The sequence below is a fragment of the Phyllobates terribilis genome, unplaced genomic scaffold (assembly GCF_046119375.1).
Source record: "Phyllobates terribilis strain yellow unplaced genomic scaffold, ASM4611937v1 Scaffold_5__5_contigs__length_657084704, whole genome shotgun sequence".
Lineage (NCBI taxonomy): Eukaryota > Metazoa > Chordata > Amphibia > Anura > Dendrobatidae > Phyllobates > Phyllobates terribilis.
In genome coordinates this window covers 93,719,153-93,746,898 of record NW_027362765.1, presented here as the reverse complement: position 1 = coordinate 93,746,898, position 27,746 = coordinate 93,719,153, and the positions used below count along the sequence as shown (strand labels likewise).

Here is a 27,746-nt window from a genome sequence, read left to right as displayed (position 1 = left end):
TAATTGACAGAGACAGGGGATTCGCTTCAATACCTTTACTGGTGCGGATGTCAGGTATGGTCCAGGGTACTCAGTAGGATGGCTGCACTTCAGGACTTCTCCCCAGTGAGCGGGTATAAGGCCTCCTGGTCCGTGTCTGCCTCTCTGTATGCTCCTGGCCAGCCTGCAACTGGGCCTAGCTTATGTGTCGTGCTGTTCCATCACCTGTCGCTCGGTAGTAGGACCTTCTGCTGGCAACCACTATCCCTGGTCGCCGGGGCCTTCGTGGTTCCTGGTCCTGTGATGGGTTTAGCTTCAGGTCTGCCAGGGACTTGTAGTCCTCCTGGAATGCCGGTGGTCCCTGCGGGGTATAAAGGCCTCTGTAGGCGCGGACCCGGTGTCCGGTTTGTATCTTCGGGGTGAGCCTATGATGCTCCTCTGCCCCTACAACTCCTCTCTCCTCTCCTCCTTGCCGTCAGCCACACTCGGAGCCCTCAGAACTCAGCAACAGACGTGCTGCATCTTTGCTGCTCTCAGCGTCAGCACGCTCTCAGACTCTCTGACTCTGTCTGACTCTCTCCAACTGACTGAACTGCCTGGCTCCACCTCCATATATATGTATCCCTAACGGGCTCCCTCTGCTGGTATGAGGTGGAAGGGTGGAGGTGTTTGTATGTAGTGAGGGCCTCTTGTGGAGAAGTCCATCCATGCACCCTGGGTCCTGTGGTTCCTGTGAACAGCAGGGTGCCACACAGCCCCAGGGGGTTTTACTTTCAGAAACATACATTAATATTAAATGCATTTAACCAGTTAGGGTGTCAGAGAGTAGAACATCACCTCCACCACTCCTACATTGACTCTTGGAAAATTATTGAAGACTCTCCACCAGCGGCAAAAATGTGGACCAACTAAAGATAAGTCACCGGAATTTAGAGATAATAAACTTTATTTTATAAAAGTATCAATTAAAAATGCTGATATTTCGACCAGCTGTGCAGGTCCATTCTTTTAAGGATGACCTTGTTAGAATGTCTGATGAAATCAAGTCAGACTTTCTAGAGATATAATCTGGGAAATCTGGAGACAAGCCAGACAACTTGTTGTACTTTAGTAAGCATAGGACACAAAGCTGTGTATGAAAATAGGTCATGTCCAGGGAAGACCCTGCCCCGTTGAAATTTGGCTCCTTATTATTATTTTTTTTTTTCATTTATTTTTTAAATGAAGGGTAGCTGCTGTACCTGTTCTTCCCACCTACCGGTTACTGGCATCAAACACGGCAAACAGGACACAGCACATGCCTCCAACACGGTTAGAGCTTTAATTAGTCTCCTGCTATCCATTGTACATTGCGGGCTAGCCATGGATCCTGATTATGAAAAAGACGAAAATAACTATGGAGAATAACGTTTGTTACATCTCCAAAGGTTTACAGGCATCATTACAAGGTCTGATTTACAACGCAACCTATGGTTCATGATAGATGGAAAACTCCATAACTTGTAAGTATCGTGTAATTTTAGGGTATTTGTATCTTCTCGCGGACCTCTTAGTCGCCAGGTCCCAATTGCGAGTGCTCCCTCTTTTCCCTCCTCCAAAACAAGAAAAAGAAGCCTTTTGATCTATTTATTTAGAAAAGGGGAGTTTCCAAAGGAAAAATCCTAATGCTGCCCCCTTCTTGTGAATGCCGACACATGTCCAGTATAATAGTGCCCACAAACTAGTGAGGGACACACAACAGCTGGAATTCCCTAGTGCCCGATGTATAGGAGGTTCCTGGAGAAATAGGAGGTCTCCTAAGCTCTTGAAAGAGTTAACAAGTCTCTTGGGTGCCACCAAAGCATCTGGAAACCTCCCCGAAAGGCTCTCCTTGTGTGGCATCGGGATGCTACGTCAAACCATTCTGGGGTTTGGAAATGTCAAACTAATTAGAATGATTACATGGTAAGGAAATAGGAAGTGATGTCATGTGAGTATCTGTAAAGTGGCGCAGGGCGGTATCCGTGGGCGAGGTACGCATTTCTTAAGCCCCGTCACATTACATGAAAGTGGGAGTCCTGGCTGGGTGTGTGGACTTTGTCTATGGGGGCACTACTCCCTTGCAGACCTCATGTAACCGATCACTTTGGTTGGCCAGGACCAGATGTTTTACATTTCAATGAAGGAGACCACCAGTCAAAAATAAACAATAACTTGGCGGGGATTATATACAGTAGATAGCGGGTACACATCTTGATCAACGTTATCTTCACAATATGTAGCATTTTCCACAGTTTCAATTCCAATTCTTTCTTCTTTGCTTGCCTGTCCTCTCTCTTCACTGTTCCTCATTACTTCACCACAACCTAGCTCAGTACCACAATCCAGTTAGCAAGAGTCCTTTACTCAACCTGCGGTTCCGCATCTCCTTTCCTCTCTAGGGAACTATATTGCTAGTATGGAGTTATACTAGGCATCCCATCCCTGGATTTATCTCCAATTGACCACTCTGCCCTTCAGTCTCTTTTCTCCTACTTTTCGCTTGGATCTCACTGTCCTCTGTCTCGGTCTCCTTTATTTCTATGAACATCCACATCATGTAGCACTGCTCACATCAGACCTTAGGTCCGCTTCCTACACACACTGGGCCGTATCTGACAATCGGACAGGAAACTGTCTATATCCCTTCAGCCTAGTCCCTCCCATCAGTGGCGTAACTAAAGTCCGATGGGACCCTATTCAAAATTCGGACCTGGCACCCCCTCTTGTTGGTCAGATATATGGGCCCTTGTAGCCTTCTAAATCCTATAAACACATACGAGTTGCACCCCACTCCCATTATGTAGCAATATTCCCCATCTTGGGCTCATTCCTGGTATATACAGTGCCTACAAGTAGTATTCAACCCCCTGCAGATTTAGCTGGTTGACACATGCGGAATTAACTTGGCATTGTGACATTTGTACTGTAGATCAGCCTGGAAGTGGGAAATGCACTGCAGCAAATATTGTTTTTTTTTTTTTTTTTTTTTTAAAACGTTAAAAGTTAATTCAGAGTGTCATTTATTATTCAACCCCTCAAACCACAAGAATTCTGTTTGGTCCCCCTAAAGTATTAAGAAGTAGTTCAGGCACCAAGAATAATGAGCTTCACATGTGTGGATTAAAGATCTCTTTTGCCAGCCTTTTCTGACTATTTAAGACCCTCCCCAAACTTGTGAACAGCACTCAGACATGGTCAACATGGGAAAGACAAAGGAGCATTCCAAGGCCATCAGAGACAAGATCGTGGAGGGTCACAAGGCTGGCAAGGGGTACAAAACCCTTTCCAAGGAGTTGGGCCTACCTGTCTCCACTGTTGGGAGCATCATCCGTAAGTGGAAGGCTTATGGAACTACTGTTAGCCTTCCATGGCCTGGACAGCCTTTGAAAGTGTCCTCCCGTGCCGAGGCCAGGCTTGTCTGAAGAGTCAAGGCTAACCCAAGGACAACAAGGAAGGAGCTCCGGGAAGATCTCATGGCAGTGGGGACATTGGTTTCAGTCAATACCATAAGTAACGTACTCCACCGCAATGGTCTCCGTTCCAGACGAGCCCGTAAGGTACCTTTACTTTCAAAGCGTCATGTCAAGGCTCGTCTACAGTTTGCTCATGATCACTTGGAGGACTCTGAGACAGACTGGTTCAAGGTTCTATGGTCTGATGAGACCAAGATCGAGATCTTTGGTGCCAACCACACACGTGACGTTTGGAGACTGGATGGCACTGCATACGACCCCAAGAATACCATCCCTACAGTCAAGCATGGTGGTGGCAGCATCATGCTGTGGGGCTGTTTCTCAGCCAAGGGGCCTGGCCATCTGGTCCGCATCCATGGGAAGATGGATAGCACGGCCTACCTGGAGATTTTGGCCAAGAACCTCCGCTCCTCCATCAAGGATCTTAAGATGGGTCGTAATTTCATCTTCCAACAAGACAACGACCCAAAGCACACAGCCAAGAAAACCAAGGCCTGGTTCAAGAGGGAAAAAGTCAAGGTGTTGGAGTGGCCTAGTCAGTCTCCTGACCTTAACCCAATTGAAAACTTGTGGAAGGAGCTCAAGAATAAAGTCCACATGAGACACCCAAAGAACCTAGATAACTTGGAGAAGATCTGCATGGAGGAGTGGGCCAAGATAACTCCACAGACCTGTGCCGGCCTGATCAGGTCTTATAAAAGACGATTATTAGCTATAATTGCAAACAAGGGTTATTCCACAAAATATTAAACATAGGGGTTGTATAATAATTGACCCACACTTTTATGTTTAAAATTTAATAAAATTCAACTGAGCAACATAACTTTTTGGTTTGTAAGATTTATGCTTCTGTTCATAAATCCTACTCTCGTTTGCAGTTTGAAGGCTCTAACTTATTTGCATCTTATCAAACCAGCTAAATCTGCAGGGGGTTGAATACTACTTGTAGGCACTGTATGTAACCCATCCTGGGCCCATCCTAGTATATACGTCACGCATCCTGGTATATATGTCCCTCTTCCTTGCCCCATCCTGGTATATATATCCTCCATCCAGGTATATATGACCTCCATCCTGGTATATATGACCTCCATCCTGATATACATATATTCCCCATCCTGGGCACCATCCTGTTATATATGTTCCCCATCCTGGTATATATGTTCCCCATCCTGAACCCCTTCCTGTTATATATATATGTCCATGTTGAGTGTGGTACACACCATGTCACCAAATAGCACAGTGAGTATCTGTAGCCCTATATACAGGCCCACTGACTGATTACAAGATTGTAGACACCTGTGATGCTAATTAGTGGACACAACTTAATTTAACATGTCCCTTTTGTCACATTATTTTCAGGGGGTACCATCGTTTCTGTCCAGGCCTATTTCATGAGTTTAATTTTTAAAAAATTTCTGTGGAAGCAAGGTTGAAAAACAATGTCTGACTTTCATTTGTTCATTTTCATAGATTTTTAATTTATTATTACTTTTGTCAGATTCAAGTTATTTCTGTGACCATTGTGGGTTTTTCTTTCATTAAACGAGGGGTACCAACATGGGCGTACCCAGGATCAAAACTAGGGGGGGGGGGCAAGCCATGGTCACAGATACCGAAGAGAAATATATATATAGTACAATGCAAAGATTTCACTTCTTACATTACATGAGTGATATCTATTGTAAATTCCACAATAGCTCCACACAGTATACTGGCCGCCATAAAATGCTCCATACAGGAGACTGGTCCCCATATAACGCTCCATACAGGATACTGGCCCCCATATAACGCTCCATACAGAATACTGGCCCCCATAAAATGCTCCATACAGAATACTGACCCCCTTATAACGCTCCATACAGGATACTGGCCCCCATATAACGCTCCATACGGGATACTGGTCCCCATATAACACTCCATACAGAATACTGGCTCCCATATAATGCTCCATATAGGATACTGGCCCCCATATAACGCTCCATACAGAATACTGGCCCCCATATAACGCTCCAGGCTGGATACTGGCCCCCATATAACGCTCTATGCAGGATACTGGCCCCCATATAACGCTCCATACAGAATACTGGCCCCCATATAACGCTCCATACAGAATACTGGCCCCCATATAACGCTCCATACAGGATACTGGCCCCCATATAATGCTCCATACAGAATACTGGCCCCCATAAAATGCTCCATACAGAATACTGGCCCCCATAAAATGCTCCATACAGAATACTGGCCCCCATATAACACTCCATACAGGATACTGGCCCCCATATAACGCTCCATACGGAATACTGGCCCCCATATAACACTCCATACAGGATACTGGCCCCCATATAACGCTCCATGCAGGATACTGGCCCCCATATAACGCTCCATGCAGGATACTGGCCCCCATATAACGCTCCATACAGAATACTGGCCCCCATATAACGCTCCATACAGAATACTGGCCCCCATATAACGCTCCATGCAGGCTGTTCCCCCCACATAATGCCTCATGCAGGCTGTTCCGCCCCACATAATGCCCCACGCAGGCTGTTCCCCCCACACAATGCCCCACGCAGGCTGTTCCCCCCACATAATGCCCCATGCAGGCTGTTCCCCCCCATGTAATGCCCCATGTAGGATGTCACCCCACCTTATAATGCCCCATGCAGGATGACTCCCCCCCCTTCCTTATAATGCCCCATGCAGGATGTCACCCCCCCTCCCTTATAATGCCCCATGCAGGATGTCACCCCCCTCCCTTATAATGCCCCATGCAGGATGTCACCCCTTTCCTTATAATTCCCCATGCAGGATATCACCCCCCCTTATAATGCCCCATGCAGGATGTCACCCCCCCCTTATAATGCCCCATGCAGGATGTCACACACCCCCACCTCACCCCCCTCCCTTATATTGCCACAGGCCTCCATATAATTAAAAAAAAAAAATCAAATACTCACCTCACTCCTCACTGCTGCTGCTGCTCCGGACTCCAGCGTCGCCGGCCTCATCCCGCTCTGCACTGTGACTGCTAAGGAGAGAGCATGGTGTAAAGACGTCACCGCGCCCTCTGACCTGAGACGTCATAGCAGAGGACGCAGAAGAGAGCGGAGCTGCTGCGGAGGCACGGGGAGGGGTAAGTATTGTGCCGGGGCCCTGAGCAAGCGGGGGGGAGCGGGCACTGATGGTGAGAGGCCCCCCAGCCTGCTCAGGGACCCGGCATTTGCCCTGGTGCGCCGGGTGCTGACGCCGGCCCTGATGTGCGGCTTGCGGTGGGGTACGCCCATGGGTACCAACAATTTTGACCACATGTGTATATGTCCTTTATCCTGATGCCCATGCTGGTATATATATCCCCCATTCTGGTATATATGTCGCTTATCCTGGGCCCCATCCTGATATATATATCCCCCATCCTGGTATATATGTTCCTTATCCTGAGCTCCATCCCGGTACATAGCCCCCATCCTGGTGTATATGTCCCTTATCTTGGGCCCTATCCTCGTATTCGTATATATATCCACCGTCCTGGTATCTATGTCCCTTATCCTGGGCCCCACCCTAGTATATACGGTATATCCCCCATCCTGGTATCTATGTCCCTTATCCTGGGCCCCATCCTGGTATATATATCCCCCATCCTGGTATCTATGTCCCTTATCCTGGGCCCCATCCTGGTATATATATCCCCAATCCTGGTATCTATGTCCCTTATCCTTGGCTCCATCCCGGTATATCCCCCATCCTGGTATATATGTCTCTTACCCTGGGCCCCATCCTGGTGTATATATAGCCCCCATCCTGGTATGTATGTTCCCCCATCCTTCTATATGTCCCCCTTTTCTTTAATGCATAGAAAAGAAATGAACAATTATACTCACCCGGCAGGTCTCTACACTGCAATACACTACAACTGAATGTGCGTCAGTGGACGCACATCCAGTTGGAGTTTGAGCTAATGTCGGTGGGCCTCCCATCCGCATGGCCCGGTTACGGTCACGACCTCTGCGACTGCGGTTGTTACGCCCCTGCCTCCCTCTCTGGGCTAGTCCCCAAACGCTAGTCCCCAAATTTAACTCTCCCTACCATTGAGTAAGACACATTACCAACAGTATTAACGCATATCACAATTCACATTACACGATCTAACATTACACTTGTTCTTCAAGGGGAAACGTTGGCAATATGTCCATCTCCTTACATATCTATTGAAGGACTTGCGAGAAGTACAGGTGATTATATGGAGAATATGCAAATTCATGCACATATTCCTCCTACTGGAGTTGAACCCATGGCCATGCAGCTGTAAGGCTCCCGCCCGATCCAGATTCTGCAGATTTTTCCATTCTAGCATCATCTCCAGTGAGTGAGCGCTCTGTACATCATTTATGTACATCTTGCACCTGATGTTCATCTGTTAGAAACTCCGACTTATCTCCACCACATTGTGCCGAATATTCAATTACCGTAAATCTTTTTTTAATTGAGGAAAAAAAATAGAACTGATTGGTTTATGTCATAAAAAATTAACCTTTTGGATACTGCCGGAAGGGATTAAACAAACCGCCTGATAGAAAGGGAGCTCGTATTTTTTAAAGCGATATGCCAAAAGGCGGTATTTAATCACACCCGAGGTCATCATGTGGAGATAGGAGGTGGGGCTGAGCCGGTATACAGCCAGCGAAAACTCTGCGCCGATGAGGAATTAATAAGGCAGCTGTGCTAACGAGCATCGTTAATGATCATGTTGTTAAAGGGAAATACTTTTCATGTTTTTAATTACAATAATTATAGAGTTAGTACAAGCTTTCTGTCATAGTCAACTGTACGATTACTTTAGTTTGTTGGTTTATCAGTAGGTTAAAAAAAAGCTTCCTTATCATTAAATCTCTTCTGATTTCTTATCTTCTCAGACTGTGAAAAGGGTAAAACTTTAAAGAAGTGAAGTGGGGGATGTTTGACTACTGACCATTCTAGTTGAGTTTTGGAGAACGAAGCAATTAAAGTACGTCTGTAGGCTCCACCTTGGCAGAGTTTTTTTTCTCACTAAAAATGGAAGCTGGGGAAGAATCTAGATCTTAGAGAAAAACTTTTGGTGCAAGAACATAGGAGCACCAACATGCAACCAACTAATTTTGGATCTTACCTTTTAAAAACATTTTGCATTGGTTTGTTTTTGAGATATCTGGCAGTGGTTTTCTCAAACCTTTTACTCTTTACGACAACCTTCATAGAGTTTAGGCATTAGTTGTTACATGAAACATTCAGTGTTCTTGTACATTCATTCTGGAACATTTATTAAGCTTAGCTTAATCAATGTTTTTGTTGGACGTCCATCCACTATCTGCTCTACGTTTGACTAATGAATTCTAAACTTGAAGCGTATCTTCTGCACAGTCTTGGAACTCAGGCATGGCATGAGACCACATACGCCAAAAAACTAGGGGTTCTCCTTAAAGAAATGAAACAATTGTAGAGCACATATACTTCCAGTGACTCAGTCATCACTCTCTGTATCTTAAAGGGTGTATATCAAGATTAGAAATAGCTCAAAGGATAGGGGATAACTTCCTGTTCTTTGGGGATCCGATCACTGGGACTACTGCCAATCCCAAGAACGAAGCTTTGAAGAGACCTTTCTAAATGGAGTGGTGGCTGAGCATGAGCAGTACCTCCGCTCAATTTATGCTCAATTGGACAGCCGGAGATAGGCAAGAGCTGCGCTTAGCTGGTCTACAGCACTTCTGTTAAGAATAAGTGAAGTAGAGGTGCACGTTAGGCATCAGCCATGTTCTCGAAATCGGTAGTAGTCCCAGCGGTCAAATCTTCAGCGATCAGAAATGGTATCCTCTATCTCATTGATAGGGGATTACCTCCAGATTTGGCACAACCCCCTTAAAGCTTGTGTTTTCAAGGACTATCTCTCACATCTTGGGACTACTTGGATCGTCTTCTCTTACACCAGCATAGACAGCTAGGCAGTCTTTCACCTAGACCCTGACTCTCTCATCGTATCTGGCTAGGTGCCTTCTCACAGTCGACTCCAGTAAGATTTAAGACTGTGCCTCAAGGCCACCTCTCAGCCCTACAGGGCAACCAGACCTCCACTGTAGTTTGTATTGGCCCACAACGATCCTCTCAACCCCTCTACGGTACCTAATTTCAGTGTTTGCAGGGTTGGAGCACACAACCATCACCCACGTTCGTTTCCTATCAGGGGGATGATAACACATCCCACTCATAGGCCCACTTACATGTCAAAACCCTATCAGTCCAGACCACTGACTGGAAATTGCTAACTCATTGGGTCAAATAGTGGCACTCCAATAGGCAACCCATCTACAGATGTTTTCACAGGTTTCTCCATCACATCTCCTGATCCCTAGCCCACCACTTTCAATCTAGCAAGCTTCTACTCACCCTCTACCTCAGCGCAGATGGACCAGTAGGTCCTCCACATGACCCTAGCCGTGGGCTGTCACTGGGAAGTGTATTACTCTGACCAGGTTTACCCTTTTCGGCCATACCAGTCCTCTTTTATTGTCCCCCAGAAGTCTCAACACAAGACACACATACATCCAGTCCCAGCCACACGCCATCCTACACCTCCTGTCATAGACGGTTGTCCCCCGGTGCAGGAAAAATGTCTAAACCAGGTAAAATCAGAAGCGGGTGCCAAAAGAGGTGGACACTTTTAGAAAAGGGTTATTAATACTAATCTAAAGAACACATATTTAACGACTTTCCAATGTTCATGCTACATATGAGTTATATCTAATAAAACAATTACATATTAGCTATCACTTACCATGTGTTTCTGCCAGAGCTGAGGGAATTATCATACATATTCATCATTCCCCATTCCCTATATTTAGATCTCAGCTCCACCATGTAATTAACGCAGTGCGAGAGGATTGAAGCTCTATCACTCATTTACACCAGACTGTAATGAGTAACTAATGACTCTGTCACCATTAATTAACATGATCTGACTCAAGTGCACACGGAGATTACCTGTATGTAGGGTGCACGCACCCAGTGTAATATATGGCAGTGTGCGGATAGGAAATAGACTGTAATAGTGTTATCAAAATCAACATCGAAATCACTGAGTGCAATGGAAAGGACGATTAACAGATGACAGCAGGTGGATGTATCAGCAGTGCACCTTTTCCTTATGTGAAGCTGGCAGTTGTGAGAACGAGCCCTCATCACTAAGGATAAGGATCGATTATGGAAAAGCTCTTCAAAACATCACCTCTTTGAGAAGACCACTGTAGCAGAACAGCTCCCTTATATTTTCTAAGAACTATGACATCGATGACTTATCCTTTTGATGTCACCAGTTTCAGATCAGTGAAAGTCCGAACACCTAGAATCCCCAGAATCAACCGATACCAGGTCCCGTGGCTGCCAGAATTCACAGCTGCGTACATTGTGCAGTGGTCATTTTTGAGTGCCTCAACTAAAGGGGTTGTCTGGCTTTAGGATACAAGACTGCAGTCACTGTATGTGACTGCAGACTCGTGAATCCTCATATTGTGCGCACTGCACGCTGTGAGGATTCTCTGGTGCCTTTGCCGGGAGTGGGTGATTTGCACACATTTGGCCACATTCCAACTAGACGTTTCACGGCCTCGCTCAATTAATTTTCATCTAGCCAGGCTACTCACGTCTAGTCAGCATGTGACCACCACATGTATGCAAATTGCCTACTTCCAGTCAAGTTCTCACCGCTGTTACTGGAGAATCTTGACAGCGCGCACTGTGCACACTGTGAGGATTCAAACTTGTACCCTAAAGCGGGACAATACCTCCCCAAAGTATGCCAAAGGGTACTTTAAGGCATGCAATTGGCAGGGTCCTATGGACATGTTCATTGTATACCCTATAAAAGCAAAATGTACACACAAATGCAGTATGGATAGACCCTACATGTGTGGGCGAGCATCTAAGTCTGGTAATGATTTTTGTGTACAATGATTGATAAGAACTAAAATATGTGTAATCTTTTTGATGATCTCCTCATTTTTAGACATGGGAAACTTTGAAGATGGAGACACCTCCCTTGCCGTATCTCATGGGGATGCAGCGGTGATCACTGCCCCCAGCATTTCCAGTTTCCCCCAACCGCAGGTAACCTGGTTTAGAGATGGAAGGAAGATCCCTCCCAGCAACCGCATGTAAGTGTATGGAAAATTGAGTGAAACGTAGGTTATCCAGCACTAATCAACACTTCACATCCCATAGCCTAAACGCACGTGAGCCTAGCACAAGGTTAATTGGACAGTCAACTAGAGTAGGTTAAGGGAAATCAAAAGGTGCAATAATTTACTCATCTCACCTTGGTCAATGGGGAGAGAGAAATCCTACATATCCCTTATCTATCTACATTTATCTTGCAACCCTTCCAACTTAAAGGGGTTGTCCAGTTTTCGATAGTTGTCCCAAGTCTAAATTACTTCATTAATTCTGAATACCTTTGGCCTGATAGCCCTAGAAGCTGCATTTCCACAGTCGTTCCAACACCGCTGAAAGGTCCCTCTGTCAGTGATTTATTGAGGGGGGCTGACTGTTAATTTCTGTCTTAACATCAGACATGATGGACAAGGAGGCTGGCTTAGCTAGTAAAATGAACCAGCCAGCCAGCCTCCTTCATCAAGTCATTGAGACACAGAGAGGCAGAGGAAGCTAAGTCAGAACACGAGAGGAAGTGTGTTATCTGGGACAGCATTGTTTATGTCATTGGACAACCACTTTTAGGGTATGTTCAAATTGGAAAGGTTTTTAGGAGTTTTTGAAGCAGAAAGTCTCCAACGCTCCAATCAAAACTTGTAGTTTTTGGAGTTCTCCTCCAAAAACTCCTGACAAAAGACCCCTTGGGAAAGTTCCATGTTAGAAGTAAACTTATTTGGGGACCTTGAACCAATGTGTTTGCAAAAATTAATGTAATACTGATCTGGGTTTTGCAGGTGTTTAACAGTTTAATTCTTAGGGCCTTTGCCTCTTTAATTGTTATAGACTGTAGTAATAAACCGCATTTACAGAATCCCATTACGAGCTAGTCGCACGCACGGTATCTTTGGCTCGGAAACACCTGTCTTGCGCTGAATCATCCAGGAATTTAGAAGTACTAATGAACCAGCGGCATATTCTGCCTTATCTACCTAATTGCAGAGAATTATTATCCAGATGATCTGGCAGCTGATCCCATGTGAGCGGGGCTGAGCGGGGAGATATCTACGGGGACTAGCGCCAGAAAAGCAGAGTGGAAAGGGTGTCGGGTCATTGAGCGAGGAGACGGGAATGTCATGTATCCACCGCCTCCAGCACAAGACTGTATCTTGCAGGGAAATTCTGTTTCGGCAGCTTGGGCTGAGATTAGTGCCGCTTATCAGGATACCAGCTGTGCCAGTCCAGGACGGACACAAAAGCCTATACTTTCCATTCTGAGTAAGACCCCATCACTGGGTGCAGGACGTAATCCTGAGTCCTTTGTAGGAGATTTTGGAAACACAATGAAGGGTAGTTTTCTGCAGACTAACAATGCACAGAAGAAATTTCCCATCCACTCTATACCCTAGAAACAAAATTGGTTTACTTATTTAAAGGGGCCCTAAAACTAAAATTGGTGGCTAATAGAAGAGTCAACATATTGGGGGTCTAGCACATTTAGGACAGCCTATTTTCTGAGTATGAGGGTGTTTTTCCTGAACCCTGCGTGCATTGGACAAAGAGTGTCCAGTGGATTGACCACCATCTTTCCTTGGGTATCAGAAGACGTTGATGTTTGTGATACTTATTTTTGCCTTTTCTTAAAACAGTGCAATCACCAAGGACAATACGCTGGTGATCCTGTCCAGTGTAGCCCCCGATACTGGCCGATACTATGTGCAAGCTGTCAATGACAAGAATGGCGACAACAAGACCAGTCAACCCATTGCACTGACGGTGGAAAGTAAGTTATGGACTGGTCATCGGCCATTGGCCACTGTCTTTATTCTGAGTCCTATTTTCTTGTAGTGATACATTGGCATCTTCACCAAGATAGTTGTACTGTCACTAACGCTTTATAATAAGGCAGGTCCGAATGTTATTCAGGGAGTATAGAAAGCCGGAAGTGCCGTAATGGTAGCTGATAGCGATTGTCATCCAAGAGATGTCCAAAATAAGCCATCGTGGTGCCGTTCCCTTTATACATGAGCACCATGAACTTTTGTAGAGCTCCTTTTTACAGATATGACAACACTATCATTCATTTCACCATTCTTTCCTGCCAGTTATAAGGGCTTGGAAAATTGATCCTCTTCCTAAGATTGGGAGAGTATAGTGCGTGAACCAGTAAGGAGCAACTTGGGACTTTGTGATGTGCAATTCGATGTTTGTTGCCCTGGTCTGACATCCAGTTTGGTCCTCCGGAATTCACTGAATCTCAGCCTGGCATCTTTGTGTCACCTCTGGCGATTACTATACTCCGCATAATTACGGTGCAGGACCTATTAACCGAGGGGCAAAAGTGGTGACTGATTACCATTGAGAACAAAATTGGATGCCCAACTAGGGCAGCAAAAATCGAATCTCTCTTCTCTACGTGGGACCCCTGGTCTATATTTACAGTCTCAGTTCTCATCCTATTTATGTTAAGCTTTCGACGTAGAGTCTAAATCTGTCCATCAGACATTATTAGACAGACAGAAGCCAAGATAGTCCGGTCTTTTGGACTCTGCAGAACAAATGGAATGCAAAAGTATACATTTTTGGGGAGGATTTTTTTCCCATATGGAAGCCTATGGACGACTGATGCCAGTGGATCATCATAACCTCCCATTAACATATATGGCAAACATTGGCCAAAGGTGAGTTGTATGCCAGGACGCGCCGACGCTAAACACCAAGTGTCCTATCATAGCCTCAGCCTCCAGTCTGGAGTCGTCACCTGCAACTAAACTTCCATTAAAGTTGGTTTTATTTCTGTGCGCCAGTTCTTGTTTTACTAACCAGTTAAAGAGATGAATTGAGGATTGGGGCTGGAGGTTCATGTTGTGCCCGTATTCATTGACGGGATGGATGACACAGTCCACACTAATCTCCCGATCCTTGCACTGCAGACTCAGCAGGATACAAAGCACACGCCCGGGATTTACTGCAAATGAAACATGCCCGCTGTCCAGACCGCCGCTCACCACACCGACCCTGTTGTCTCTTTTGCTGACAGTAGAAAAAGCAATGTTTTAAAGAAGCTACAAAAACACATTGTAATCCATGGTCAGCTGTATGCAGGACTCGGTGTAAAGTGCAAGCTTTCAGAGAATAATGGGTTAACTGGTTTTAATTAATAATGAGCTTTGCCAGAACTCAAGTCTCAAATTTGGCAAACAGATTTGCCCATTGCATCCTAATGGCCATTGAATAGTTTCGATTTACAGCACAACCTAGCTCACAAACTGAGTTCTTAATGCTTTCTCCAGAGCTGCATTCCGAATTCTGCTAGCTTCCTGTTAGCTCTCTGGTTGCATGACCCTAGCAGCACCCTGCTGGCTCCATGTCTGTAGAGAACGAGCTCCGCTGTGATGCATTATAGAAGATGAAGTGTTTCAGGCACGGTGCAGTGGATGCATAATATCACGGCGGTTCAGGTAAGCTGCTGGAGGCACAATTCATAATGCAGCCCCCTCTATCAATAGTGTATAAGACACAACGCAGTGTAGCCGCTAAACTGTCACTCATCAGATGTTATGGAGGCACTGTTTGCCCACGGGTTTAAAATAAGCTGCAAATATAACTCACGATATGGTGCTTTTTTTTTATAGATGTCGGCGGCCCTGCGGATCCCATTGCTCCTACTATTATCATCTCACCCCAGAATACTAGCGTTGTGACGGGCACCTCTGAGGTCATGATGGAGTGTGTAGCCAACACCAGGTGAGGGACAGTGACTGGAATGAAAATAGAAAATGAAAATAAATAAAAGCTAAATCACAGCGTTCAATCATCTCATTCAAGCAACCTGCTCTGACCCATGGAGGCACGGACCCTAAAAGACCTCTGAAGTGTTCAGACACTTTAAATAGTAGCTGCCATTTTAATTAAAAAATGTTTTTAATCAATATTACACATGAAAATAAGCAACTTTGTAATATATCTTGTTAGAGAAATCTGCTTCTTTCTAATCCTGGTATGACTGTTCATTCTCAAAATTCTCAATTCAAGTCTTCAGTGAATACAGATTTTTCCATTACTGAGATATGAGAAAGTTGGTGCTCATAAAGTTCTATGGAACTTACAGTAGAATGTCTGTGATGGCCTCTAGCTCCTCCCCCTCCATAGAATCTTCTAAGCACCAACTGTCATCTCCTATCTCAGTTTTCACTAAATACAGATTTTTCCCATGAATTGAAAGTGAAAGATGAATCCAGGAGGTGAAGGAAGCAGATTTGTCTGATAAAATATATTATAAAGTTTCTTATTTTCAGATGTACTATTGATTTATGAAATTAAAATTAAAACGACAGTTACTTTTTAACTTTTGCGGCCTCAATGGGTCAAACTTGTTTCTCCAGCACAATTCACGGTCTGATCGATCAGATTGAGACATGGGAATTTGGAGACACTTCATCATCCTGATCTCTATCTTAAGCTCTTCAAACCATTCTTGACCAACCATTATCCTACTGACATAGCCGACACCATTAGAAAATCCTGCTGCCATGAAGGCAAGTAGTTGGCCTGTACAATGGTTAGGTAGTTGGTACGTGTTACATCTACATGATGCCATGACCCAGGGTTTCCAGCAGAACATTGCCCATCTAACTGTGCGCTGGCTTGTCTCTTCCCAATGTGCATCCTGGTGCCATCTCTTCCACTGGTAAGTGAGACTCACACATGGTGTAAAAGAAAATGTGATTCAGCCGCCTTCTTCTATTGCTCCTTGATCCAGTTCTGATGATGATGCCAATTGTAGGAGTTTTTCGTGGTGGATGTGACCAGCATGGGCACTCTGAGTTGTCCGCGGCTACACAGCCTCATACACAGCAATCTGCGATGTTCTGCGTATTCTGACGCCTTTCTATCATAACTAGCACACAAGACCTGCCATATACCGGGAACACCCCCACAAGACTTACCGTATACCAGGAACACCCCAGATGACATGCTGTATACTGGGAATGTTGAGCCCGGGGATGGGGATGACTCGGCGCCCGGGCCTTGTTGCCTGGTCTTGGGGATGTCGCGGTAGTCGGCTCCTGGGCCCGTACCCTGGGCCTCTCTTTAAAAGAGTGGATAATTATGTGAAAGTGCGTGACGCCACCTGTGTTGTCTGGTGAGGATCACCAGCGCTGCGGCAGTCCACTGAGGCCGGTGTTGTGGCAGCTTAGATGGTATCGCTCCCCACAGGTGGAGCAGGGCCTCAGGGCAGCGTAGGAGGGGGGATGCAGGACAGAGGAGACCCAGCCGGGTCAGAGCAAGAATGGGAGCACACAAGAAAGTCACTTCTGTACCTTTACTGGAATTAGTTCAGGAACACCCCGGAGCACTGTAGGGTGAGGGGTGCACGTCCGGATTCTCCCCAGTGAGCGGGTGTACGGCCTCCTGTTTCTTGCCTCTCTGTAGTAAGTTTCTGACCTGCCTGGAGCTAAGCCTAACTTGGTTTCTGTCCTGCACCGGCTGACTTTGTGGTAGGGTCTTCTCCTGGAGTACACACTCCCTGCTTGTGGGGCCTCCGTGTCTCCTGGCTCTGTTACGTATCAGCTCTTGGGTGATCCTGGGACCTGAAGTCTTCCAGGGGTCTCCGGTTGTCTCTACAGGGGATATACGGCCCTGTAGACACGGACCCGGTGTCCGGTATATGCTTTCTGGGGTGAGCTGGTAAAGCTCCTCTACCCCCAATGCTATTCACTCCTCTAGCCTTCGGCCTACTCGGGGCCCTCACTAGGCTATACACACTGGCAGCTAGCTGGCTGCTTCTTCTGCCGCTCTCTGAGCGTCGACACGCTCCTAGCTCACTAACCTGAGCTTGCTGCTGGAACTGACTCTGCTCCCTAAGCAGACTTTGTTCCTCTCTGCCTGTCAGCAGGAACTCTGTTCTCTGTTTCCACTCACTTCCTGAGGAGAACTGAACTCCTAACTCCACCCTCCAGTGCCCTATATATGTTCTTATCCGGGCTCCCTCTGGTGGTCTGAGGTAGGGTGGAGGTGTGTGTATGCTCTGAGGGCCTCTTGTGGAGAAATCCTTTAATTCACCCCTCAGGGATCTGTGGCACTATTGCGCAGCAGGGCGCCACATTCCCCCCTAGTTAAAGTCAGCACTCCGGGGCTGAAGCATATTTTGTAAACAATAATAAACAGTAACAATCTTCCCTTTATGGGAGGTTAGGACACTTTGAACGTTGCATAACCAAAACATGAATAAATATATATATACATTGCAATAGCAGTAGGCAGTGAGCAAGCAGAAAGTCCAAGTCTCTTCCGGAGAGGTTGCTCAAAGGGGCACTCCAGGGAGTGCAAATACGTACAAAGAAAAGTCTTTGGGCTGCACATAGTCCTCAGCCACAGAGTTCTTAGATACCCATAGGGTAATGGAAAACAAATAAGCAAAGTGTCCATATCACGTGAATTGTCCATTCAGGGAAATACATAAATTAGATGCATACATAAAGGCAATACACAGTATAATACAATATACAATACACTACAATACCCCAGAGGTAACTATCTACATTTGTCAGAGTTTAACTGTATTACTTAGTGTACCTGACAAGGGGTTGACCTTTCGTGCTACGTGTAGATCTGCGTAGTGCGGTGGTCTATGTAGTGTCAGTGTTTCTCTCAACTACCCCGTTTGTTCTACTAGCGATGGTATTGAAAAACTGCCTTAACCTCGCTACTGGGCTGGCAAGTTCACCATTGGCTGGGCCTTCTTGCTCTGCTTCTGCCGGGGATCCTTCTTCCGGGGATTCTTCTTGAGCAGGCTCTTCTGCGGCACTAGGCTCGTCTGCGGCACTAGGCTCTTCTGCAGCACTTACAGGTTCAACTTGCTGTGGAGGGTCTTCTGGCTGTTGGAAGAATTGGAGTACTGGGATTATGACTGCTCCTCCTATTTGAGGCCAATCTGCCGGGAAGTCTCCTAAGTCAGTATGGATTACTGCTTCTTCAGGTTCCTCCTGGATAATGAGAGGCACTTCTTGAAGTTTTAGCAGATCTGGACACAACATCACGTGGTCCCTATATACTCTTGCAGTTGTTCTTCCTCCATCTTTGCTGATCAAACACGTCTTCCTGTTATCAAACCTTGAATTCAACACAGTGTAGGGTTCTCTCTCCCACTGGTCAATAAGTTTGTGGTTTCTCCTTTTCCTTTTCAATACCACTTCTCCTGGTGTGAAGGGTTCTGCCGGTGCACTTCTGTTGTATTGTGCTTCTTGTTTATCCCTCACCCGAGTGAGACTGTCTTCGACACAGGCTTGTACTCTTCTGTACTGCTCCTGTCTGGTCGTGTCCCAGTCTTCAGTGGTCACGTCTGCTTCTGGTTCTACAACACCAAGCTCCAGGTCCATGGGCAACTTTCCTGGTCTTGCCCGCATGAGATAGGCTGGAGTGCAGTTGGTGGAACTCACAGGTATGTGATTGTACAGATCTACCAGGTCAGGTAGTAGGTCTGGCCACTGATTTCTCTCCTCAAGTGGTAAGGTCTTCAGCAGGTCGATGACGATGTTGTTCATTTTTTCACAGAGACCATTGGTTTGTGGGTGGTACGGTGTAGTTCTTATCTTCTTACACCCGTACAAATGGCAGAACTCCATGAATAACTCGTCCTCGAAGGCTGGGCCTTGGTCAGTCAGCACCTGCTCAGGGTATCCATGGGGTCTGCAGAAATACGCTTTAAACATCTTTGCTGCTGTCTCTGCCATCAGGTCTTTGACGGGGGCGACCACCAGGAACCTGGAGTAGTGATCCACCATGGTCAGGGCATAGGAGTATCCTGACCTGCTGGGTGACAGCTTGACATGGTCCAGTGCCACGATCTCCAGGGGTCGAGTCATCTTGATGGGTTGCAGGGGCGCCTTCTGGCTGCTGTAGTCCTTTCTTCTGAGGCTACAGGGTCCACAGTCTCTGCACCACCTCTCAATGGAGCTGCTCATTCCCACCCAGTAGAATCGACACTTCAGCAGGGTTTCTAGCTTTTTCCAGCCAAAGTGCCCCGCCTGATCGTGGTAGGCCTCCAACACCATCTGGATGTCCGTCTTGAGAACCACTATCTGCCACACCATCTCGTGGGTTTTTGGGTTGACGTACCTCCGGCACAGCTTCTCACGGTAGATAAACAGCCGGCTTCTCTCATTCCACAGCTGTTTTGCTTGGAGAGACGCATCCTTCTCCAGGGAGGAACCTTCTTGGGTTATCAGCTCCTTGATACGGCTGACAACCGGGTCGCTGTCCTGGGTCTCTTTCCAGCTGTGGTGAGGCAGGGAGTTTAACGTCTTACCGCGAGGCCTCCTGGAGGCTCGTTGCTCGTGGACCATTCCATTCTGATGAAAGGCAGGTAGTTCAATCTCCTCCAGGTCATCCACTTCTTCTTCAGTGTCTGACTGGTGAGGCATCCTGGACAGGGCATCGGCGTTGACGTTCTTGTGGCCCGCCCGGTACTTAATAGTGAATTGGTAGTTTGACAGCAGAGCCATCCATCTTTGCTCCATGGCTCCTAGCTTGGCTGTTTCCAGATGAGTCAAGGGGTTATTGTCAGTGTAGGCAGTGAACTTGCTGGAGGCTAGGTAGTGCTTGAACCTTTCAGTGATGGCCCAGACCAAGGCCAGGAACTCTAACTTAAAGTTGCTATAGTTCTCTGGGTTCCTCTCAGTCGGGCGGAGCTTCCTGCTTGCGTATGCGATCACTTTCTCTTGGCCATTCTGCTTCTGACTTAGGACAGCCCCCAGTCCTTCGTTGCTGGCATCAGTATGCAGCAGGAACGGTTGGCTGTAGCCAGGGTAGGCTAGGATCTCGTTGCCTGTCAGGATCTCCTTCATCTCTTGAAATGATTCAGCCTGCTCTTTACCCCAGTGGAATGGGGGATTTCTGCCTTTGGGGGATTGTCCTACCAGGAAGTCTTGCAGAGGCGCTGCTTTCTTGGTGTAATCTTTTACAAACCTCCGGTAGTATCCCACTAGTCCCAGGAACTGACGCACATCCTTGAGGCTCTTCAGCTCCGGCCATTTCTGGATGGCAGTGACCTTTTCCGGGTCTGGTGCTACCCCTTCTGGACTGACAATGTGCCCCAGGTACTGTACCTTTCTCTTGAGTAGGTGCCACTTGGAGGGCTTCAACTTCATCCCATACTGGGACAGTGACTCAAATACCTCTGCCAGGTGCTTCAAGTGGTCCTCATACGTTTTGGAGTACACTATCACGTCATCCAGGTATTGTAGTAGAGTCTCGAAGTTGCGGTGTCCCAGGCAGCACTCCATCAATCTCTGGAACGTTCCGGGGGCATTGCAGAGTCCAAACGGCATACTGTTGAACTCGCAGAGTCCCATCGGGGTGGTGAAAGCCGTCTTCTCCCGATCCTCCTCAGCCACAGCTACTTGCCAGTACCCACTAGTGAGGTCAAGGGTGGAAAAGTAATTTGCAGACTTTAAGGCAGCCAGGGATTCCTCAATATGTGGTAAAGGGTATGCATCTTTATGTGTAATGCGATTTACTTGTCTGTAATCTACACACATTCTCATGCTTCCGTCCTTTTTCCTGACTAGAACTAGGGGAGCTGCCAAGGGACTACAACTATCCCTTACTACCCCTGCCTTCTTCATGTCGTGCAACATCTCCTTGGCTTTCTGGTAGTGTGCTGGAGGTATAGGCCTGTACCGTTCCTTGATGGGGGGATGGTTGCCTGTGGGAATGTGATGTTGTACCCCCTTAATCCTCCCAAAGTCAAGTGGGTGTTCGCTGAATACCTGCGCGTATTCCTGAACCACCCGGCGTACCCCCTGTTTCTGGTGGGCAGGAGTGGTGTCTGTCCCAACATGGATCTGCCGACACCAATCCTCCACCTGGGTTGACGGGTCATTATCCTCCACTTGATCGTGTGAGGTTAATGACTCCGCCGTGTGAATGGAGTTATTATTTACTGCATGTAACTTGGCAACAGTGGCATAGCGTGGTAATCTGACCTCGTCTTCCCCATAGTTGAGAAGACGGACGGGCACCCTCCCATTGCGTACATCCACTACCCCTCTGACAGTTAAGAGTGTAGGTCTGTGCTCTGAGCTAAGGGGTTCTACTACCGCCTGGTAGCTCTGTCCTTTAAGACCTATTGCTGCTCTACACCAGATAAGCATTTCACTCACTGGGGGAATCACAATGGGTATGGGATCTGTTACCCGCACATTACCAATCTCACCACCGGTTAGCTTTACTTGCTGCTGGTACTTCAGGGCTCGAATCTCCTTCTGGATCGCTCTCTTCTGCCCTGGTCTGGCAACGTCAGCGAGCTGTTGGAAAAAACACAACCTCCTCCAAACAGTTACCAACAATGTTAGTGCCTAGTACCATATTCAGTCCTGAGTCATCAGAGACAGTCTCTACTACAACGAGTCCCTGGTCCTTCAACTCCACTCTCCCCACCTTGACCGCCACATCCTTAACCCTGACTAGGTTAAGAGGGAGGCCATTAGAGGCATATACTGAAAAATCTGGGTTTGGGGGTTGGAGACTGTCCATGGACCAGTATCTTTTGTAAAGGACATCAGGCATAGCTGTTACCTGAGATCCAGTGTCCAGCAGGGCAGGTATCGCAATGCTGTCCAGGATTATGGACAGGAAAGGTCTTCCTCCCACGAACCTGCTGTGCCAGTCTGAGGGGCCTACTTCGTCTATTCCTGGGTGTTGGCCCTCGGACCCAGGGTTTGCTCCTTTAAAGGGCAATTGCGCACTGTGTGGTCTGCCTTCTGGCAGCGGTGGCAGACAAACTCTCGTTGAGGGTGGCGCTGGTTGTTGGTCCTTCCACAGGGTGGCGTTGTCCTCCTCCGGGGCGGTGTTGTCCTCCTCCGGGGCGGCGGCGTCCTCCTCCTTCCTCTCATCCAGGGGACATCCTCAGGGCCGTCGCCTAGCAGGATCTTTCCCTCCATCTCTGGCTCTGTCCGCAGCTGTAGGGCGCTCATCACAGTGGCCAGGTTTTTAGTCAGCTGGCGCACCTCTGAGCGCAGACTGTCCAGCTCACAAGGGGGCGCTGCTTGCACTTTAGCTTCAACAGCCAGCGGGGAAAAGGTGGGTGCTGCGGGTGTTGGAGTGGCCCCATCCTGGTAACGTGGGATAGCAGTATCTGCTGTTTCCAGGGGTTGCAGTCCCTTTATAGCCATGTCCTTAAGGGTGTCAAAGGTGGCATCTGGATGATCCAAGGACCACCAACGCACAGTCCTGCTCTCCTATTGGGACCTCAGCCCCCGGACAAATTGTTCTTTTATCATTTTACTTTCATCAGTTATGCTGGTTGGACTGACCTGTTTCAGAGCTTGCAGGGCCCCTTGTAAACGGCAGGCATAGTCCCGAACACTGTCCTCCGGTTTCTTAGAGCAGTCTGTAGCTTTTTGAAAATTGCGGACACTGACTCCTGGTCTGCGGCCGACCAAGTCTCTACTTCTCTCTCCGCAGCACCAGTCAATTGTCACACAACAACTGCAGCCCTTTGTTTGTCCGTCATAGAATACATGTCCAGTATGCTGCATATTTTGCGCTTGAATCCAGACAGGGTGTCTGGCTTGCCGCTGTACTGGGGGAGCCACTTTGCTCCAGGTATGTACGGTAAAGTCAATGGTACGATAGGGGCTACAGGCCATGGTGATGGAGCTGCTGCTCCAGCCTGCGCGGCGGCCGCGGGTGGATTATCAGGGACTTCGACCCGGACTCCGGTATCGTGCCGCTCCTGCGACATCCTGGCGCCCCCCTAGTGAACCCTGGCCTACCTTCTTTTCTATAGGCCACAGCTCCGCATGTGACGGTCTTCTGGTAGGACCTTGCGTCGCTTCGCGTCTTACGTCAGAGCGTGCGTTGGGGCCTCTGCCAGGACCTGACGCTGCGTCAGTGCGTGGGGCGTGCCCTGGGTTTCGCGCGGTTACTCCCTTCTTCTTCCCACGAAGCAACAGGAAAAATGGTGGACAATGGCGGGAAACCTCTGAAATGGCGGGAAATCTTCACCACGGTAAGTTTTACAGTCTTTTAAGGCGCACAGTACCCAGTGGCAACGGGCACAACTCCTTCCGTTGCCGCGGGCACGCAATCCTGTTCGTGACGCCAGAAAGAGAATGTCGAGCCCAGGGGATGGGGATGACTCGGCGCCCGGGCCTTGTTGCCTGGTCTTGGGGATGTCGCGGTAGTCTCCTCCCGGGCCCGTACCTTGGGCCTCTCTTTAAAAGGGTGGATAATTATATGAAAGTTCGTGATGCCACCTGTGGTGTCTGGTGAGGATCTCCAGCACTGCGGCAGTCCACTGAGGCCGGTGTTGTGGCAGCTTAGATGGTATCGCTCCCCACAGGTGGAGCAGGGCCCCAGGGCAGCGTAGGAGGGGGGATGCAGGACAGAGGGGACCCAGCCGGGTCAGAGCAAGAATGGGAGCACACAAGAAAGTCACTTCTGTACCTTTACTGGAATTAGTTCAGGAACACCCCGGGGCACTGTAGGGTGAGTGGTGCACGTCCGGATTCTCCCCAGTGAGCGGGTGTATGGCCTCCTGTTTCTTGCCTCTCTGTAGTAAGTTTCTGACCTGCCTGGAGCTAAGCCTAACTTGGTTTCTGTCCTGCACCGGCTGACTTTGTGGTAGGGTCTTCTCCTGGAGTACACACTCCCTGCTTGTGGGGCCTCCGTGTCTCCTGGCTCTGTTACGTATCAGCTCTTGGGTGATCCTGGGACCTGAAGTCTTCCAGGGGTCTCCGGTTGTCTCTACAGGGGATATACGGCCCTGTAGACACGGACCCGGTGTCCGGTATATGCTTTCTGGGGTGAGCTGGTAAAGCTCCTCTACCCCCAATGCTATTCACTCCTCTAGCCTTCGGCCTACTCGGGGCCCTCACTAGGCTATACACACTGGCAGCTAGCTGGCTGCTTCTTCTGCCGCTCTCTGAGCGTCGACACGCTCCTAGCTCACTAACCTGAGCTTGCTGCTGGAACTGACTCTGTTCCTTAAGCAGACTTTGTTCCTCCTTGCCTGTCAGCAGGAACTCTGTTCTCTGTTCTCTGTCTCTACTCACTTCCTGAGGAGAACTGAACTCCTAACTCCACCCTCCAGTGCCCTATATATGTTCCTATCCGGGCTCCCTCTGGTGGTCTGAGGTAGGGTGGAGGTGTGTGTATGCTCTGAGGGCCTCTTGTGGAGAAATCCTTTAATGCACCCCTCAGGGATCTGTGGCACTATTGCGCAGCAGGGCGCCACAGGAACACCCCACAAGACCTGCCGTATACCAGGAACACCCCATAAGGTTTGCTGTATACTTGGAACACTCCACAAGAACTGCCATATACCAGGAACACCCAACAAGACTTGATGTATTCTGGGAACACCCCAGAAGACGTACCCTATATCAGGAACACCCCACAAGACCTGCCGTATACCGGGAACACTCCACAAGACCTGCTGTATACCGGGAACACCCCACAAGACCAGCCATATACTGCAAACACCCCACAAGACCTGCCATATACCAGAAACATCCCACAAGACCTGCCATATACCAGAAACACCCCACAAGACCTGCCATATACCGAAAACATCCCAAAAGACCTGCCATATACCGAAAACACCCCACAAGACCTGCCATATACCGGGAACATCCCACAAGACCTGCCATATACCGGGAACATCCCACAAGACCTGCAGTATATTGAGAACACCCCACAAGACCTGCCATATACCGAAAACACCCCACAAGACCTGCCATATACCGGGAACATCCCACAAGACCTGCTGTTTTGTAGATACTCTGCCTTAATCATTCAGTAATTACATTTTGGCCTTTGCCATTGTCGCTTGGATCCTTACCATTGCCTTATTTTCCGGCTTCCAACACATGAACTACAAGAACTGATTGTTCATTTGCTCCTAATAGGTCAGTAACTGACTTGGTGTTGGTAAGGTTGTTTCTTTTTCTGTGATGTTTTTTAAATCTTTGTCCTTTTTCTGTGAGGCTTTTTAATAGGTTAGTAGCCCATGCCAGGTGCCATTGTCACCAGATAATCATTGTTGTCCGCTTCACCCGTCTGTGAATTTTGTGTTATGGGTGATGCTATCACGACATCTTGTGCAGGTGCCGTAGACAACATCACTTCTCCATTCCCCGCACACAATTCCTATGGACTTTTTATGCTGTTTTTACAACTTTTTCTTCCCTGACCTGTTTCTGCTTCTGATATTTCCAGGCCTCTTATCAAGTTAAACATTGCATGGAGGAAGGATGGGGTCCCCATGTCCATCGGAGTGAGCGAGTTTGGTCGCCGACTGACTATTTTGAACCCCACACTGAGTGACGCCGGTTATTACTCTTGTGAAGCCACCTTACGTAGCAGCAGCGTCCCGGCCGTCACCTCAGGGGCATACCTCACTGTACTCGGTAAGAAGACGATAAACTCATCATCGGCACGATACGGGGTGGATGGAGAGGCAGACATCCCTCCTTTCCTCCATAGGGTCCAAATGCTTCTACTTATGGATGATGGAGCCACTGTCAAATGACAGAAGACCCATCCAATCATTGCTGCACCAAACACACACTGCAACCTGAGACACCCACCAAGACGCGGCATCCACTCCGTTCATCACTACCCCATGATGGTCTTTCCTATACATTGAGTTTTCTCAGTGCTGCGTGCACAAAGTTAACGGCTTTAATACTTACAGCCTCCTCGCTGCTCCGTCACTCAGGTTACAAGCAAGGAATACAGTGTCCCATCCAATTATCTGCATATGGGCGGTATGCAATGAAATCGATGACATATGGAGGGTTCAGGTGACTCGGAATTGATTACACGTCTGTAATTGAGATCCATTGCCAATTAGCAAATCCCAACTGCCTACACATTTAGAAACATGAAAAAAGAAGATAGAAATAGCAAAAAGTCAAAAATAGATTATAATTTAATCGGAAACATTTTTTTCTTTTACTTGAATGCAAAAAAATCAATTTGCATTAAAAATTTAGCACTGTTTGACTTTTACAGGCTCTTTGTTTCCCTGCATATTCAACTTTGATGTGGTCAGCTGAAAAGAGCTCAGAAAAAGACAGATAAAAGAGTTGCAAACTCTTCCATTAGATGTCAGAATGAGATCACTGATGGATTCTCAGTTAACGCTTTCTGCAGCCAGCAATAGATAGTGCAAGACGGAGGCTATAGGAGGCAAACGGTGCCAAATATTGAATAAAACCCAATTGCAAAAATAATTTAAGAAAAGAAATAAATTAGCCCGAAAGGTGGACAACCCCTTTGAGGCTCTCACTTTTCTTTTTATTTCCTGCTTATTTGCTTTTGCATTGGCAATAATTGATTTCATTGACTCTGTCTTATCTTAGAACCCCCTCAGTTTGTAAAGGAGCCAGAGAAACACTTGACAGCAGAGATGGAAAAAGTGATTGACATCCCATGCCAGGCGAAAGGTAAGAGTGAGACTGCACCACCCTGTGGTCAGCTTAAGGCTGGGTTCACACATCTGCATTTTGTGGTCCACGTTCCGACTGCTATGTCACCTGAATATAACATATGCCTAAGTGGCTGTCGAGCTTGGGTTAGGAGATCCGCGGTCGGTCAGTGCATCGAGGTCCATATTCAGTCTGCAAAATGTGGATGTGTGACTTCAAATTAACATGATGGGAACCTTTTTACAAAAAAGGTGGATAAAGTATTAATACCCTTTAATGAATGAATGCTTACTATAGGACACAAGCAGGTTGTGAGCCCTCTAATTTTGCCCCCTGAGGAAGTGGCCTTGGTGCTCTGTTCAGATCTAGGATTCAGAGTTCATTCCCATATGTCCTCGCCGTTCTGCGCTCAAGTCCTGGTGCTGGTAATATATGCTCACTTGTCAGCAATAATCACTAGCGCTGCAATTAGGCTCGTGCTGTATGTATAATTACTACCAGAAAAGGGCACTGCAGCCCCGAAGCATTTGGAAAAAATAAATGACTATAACATTGAAGGGATCTGGAGATGATTTAATATGCTCTGTTATGTTAAGTACCCAGGAGACGCTACTTCTCAGATAGTGTGTGGATTTTTACTGTCCTCTGGCTTTTTTTT

At 47.4% G+C, this 27,746-nt stretch overlaps 1 protein-coding gene across 2 annotated transcripts in view; it reads left to right on the top strand.

Annotated features, from left to right (window-relative positions):
* The window catches only part of SDK2 (sidekick cell adhesion molecule 2), a 776,524-nt gene that overhangs the window by 609,036 nt on the left and 139,742 nt on the right, over positions 1-27,746 (top strand). For both annotated transcript variants that reach the window (XM_073682549.1, XM_073682548.1), the window contains exons 4-8: positions 11,509-11,656; positions 13,298-13,431; positions 15,284-15,395; positions 25,875-26,065; positions 27,023-27,106. In XM_073682549.1, coding sequence (XP_073538650.1) covers positions 11,509-11,656; positions 13,298-13,431; positions 15,284-15,395; positions 25,875-26,065; positions 27,023-27,106 — 669 coding nt within the window. The remainder of the gene's footprint in view (positions 1-11,508; positions 11,657-13,297; positions 13,432-15,283; positions 15,396-25,874; positions 26,066-27,022; positions 27,107-27,746) is intronic.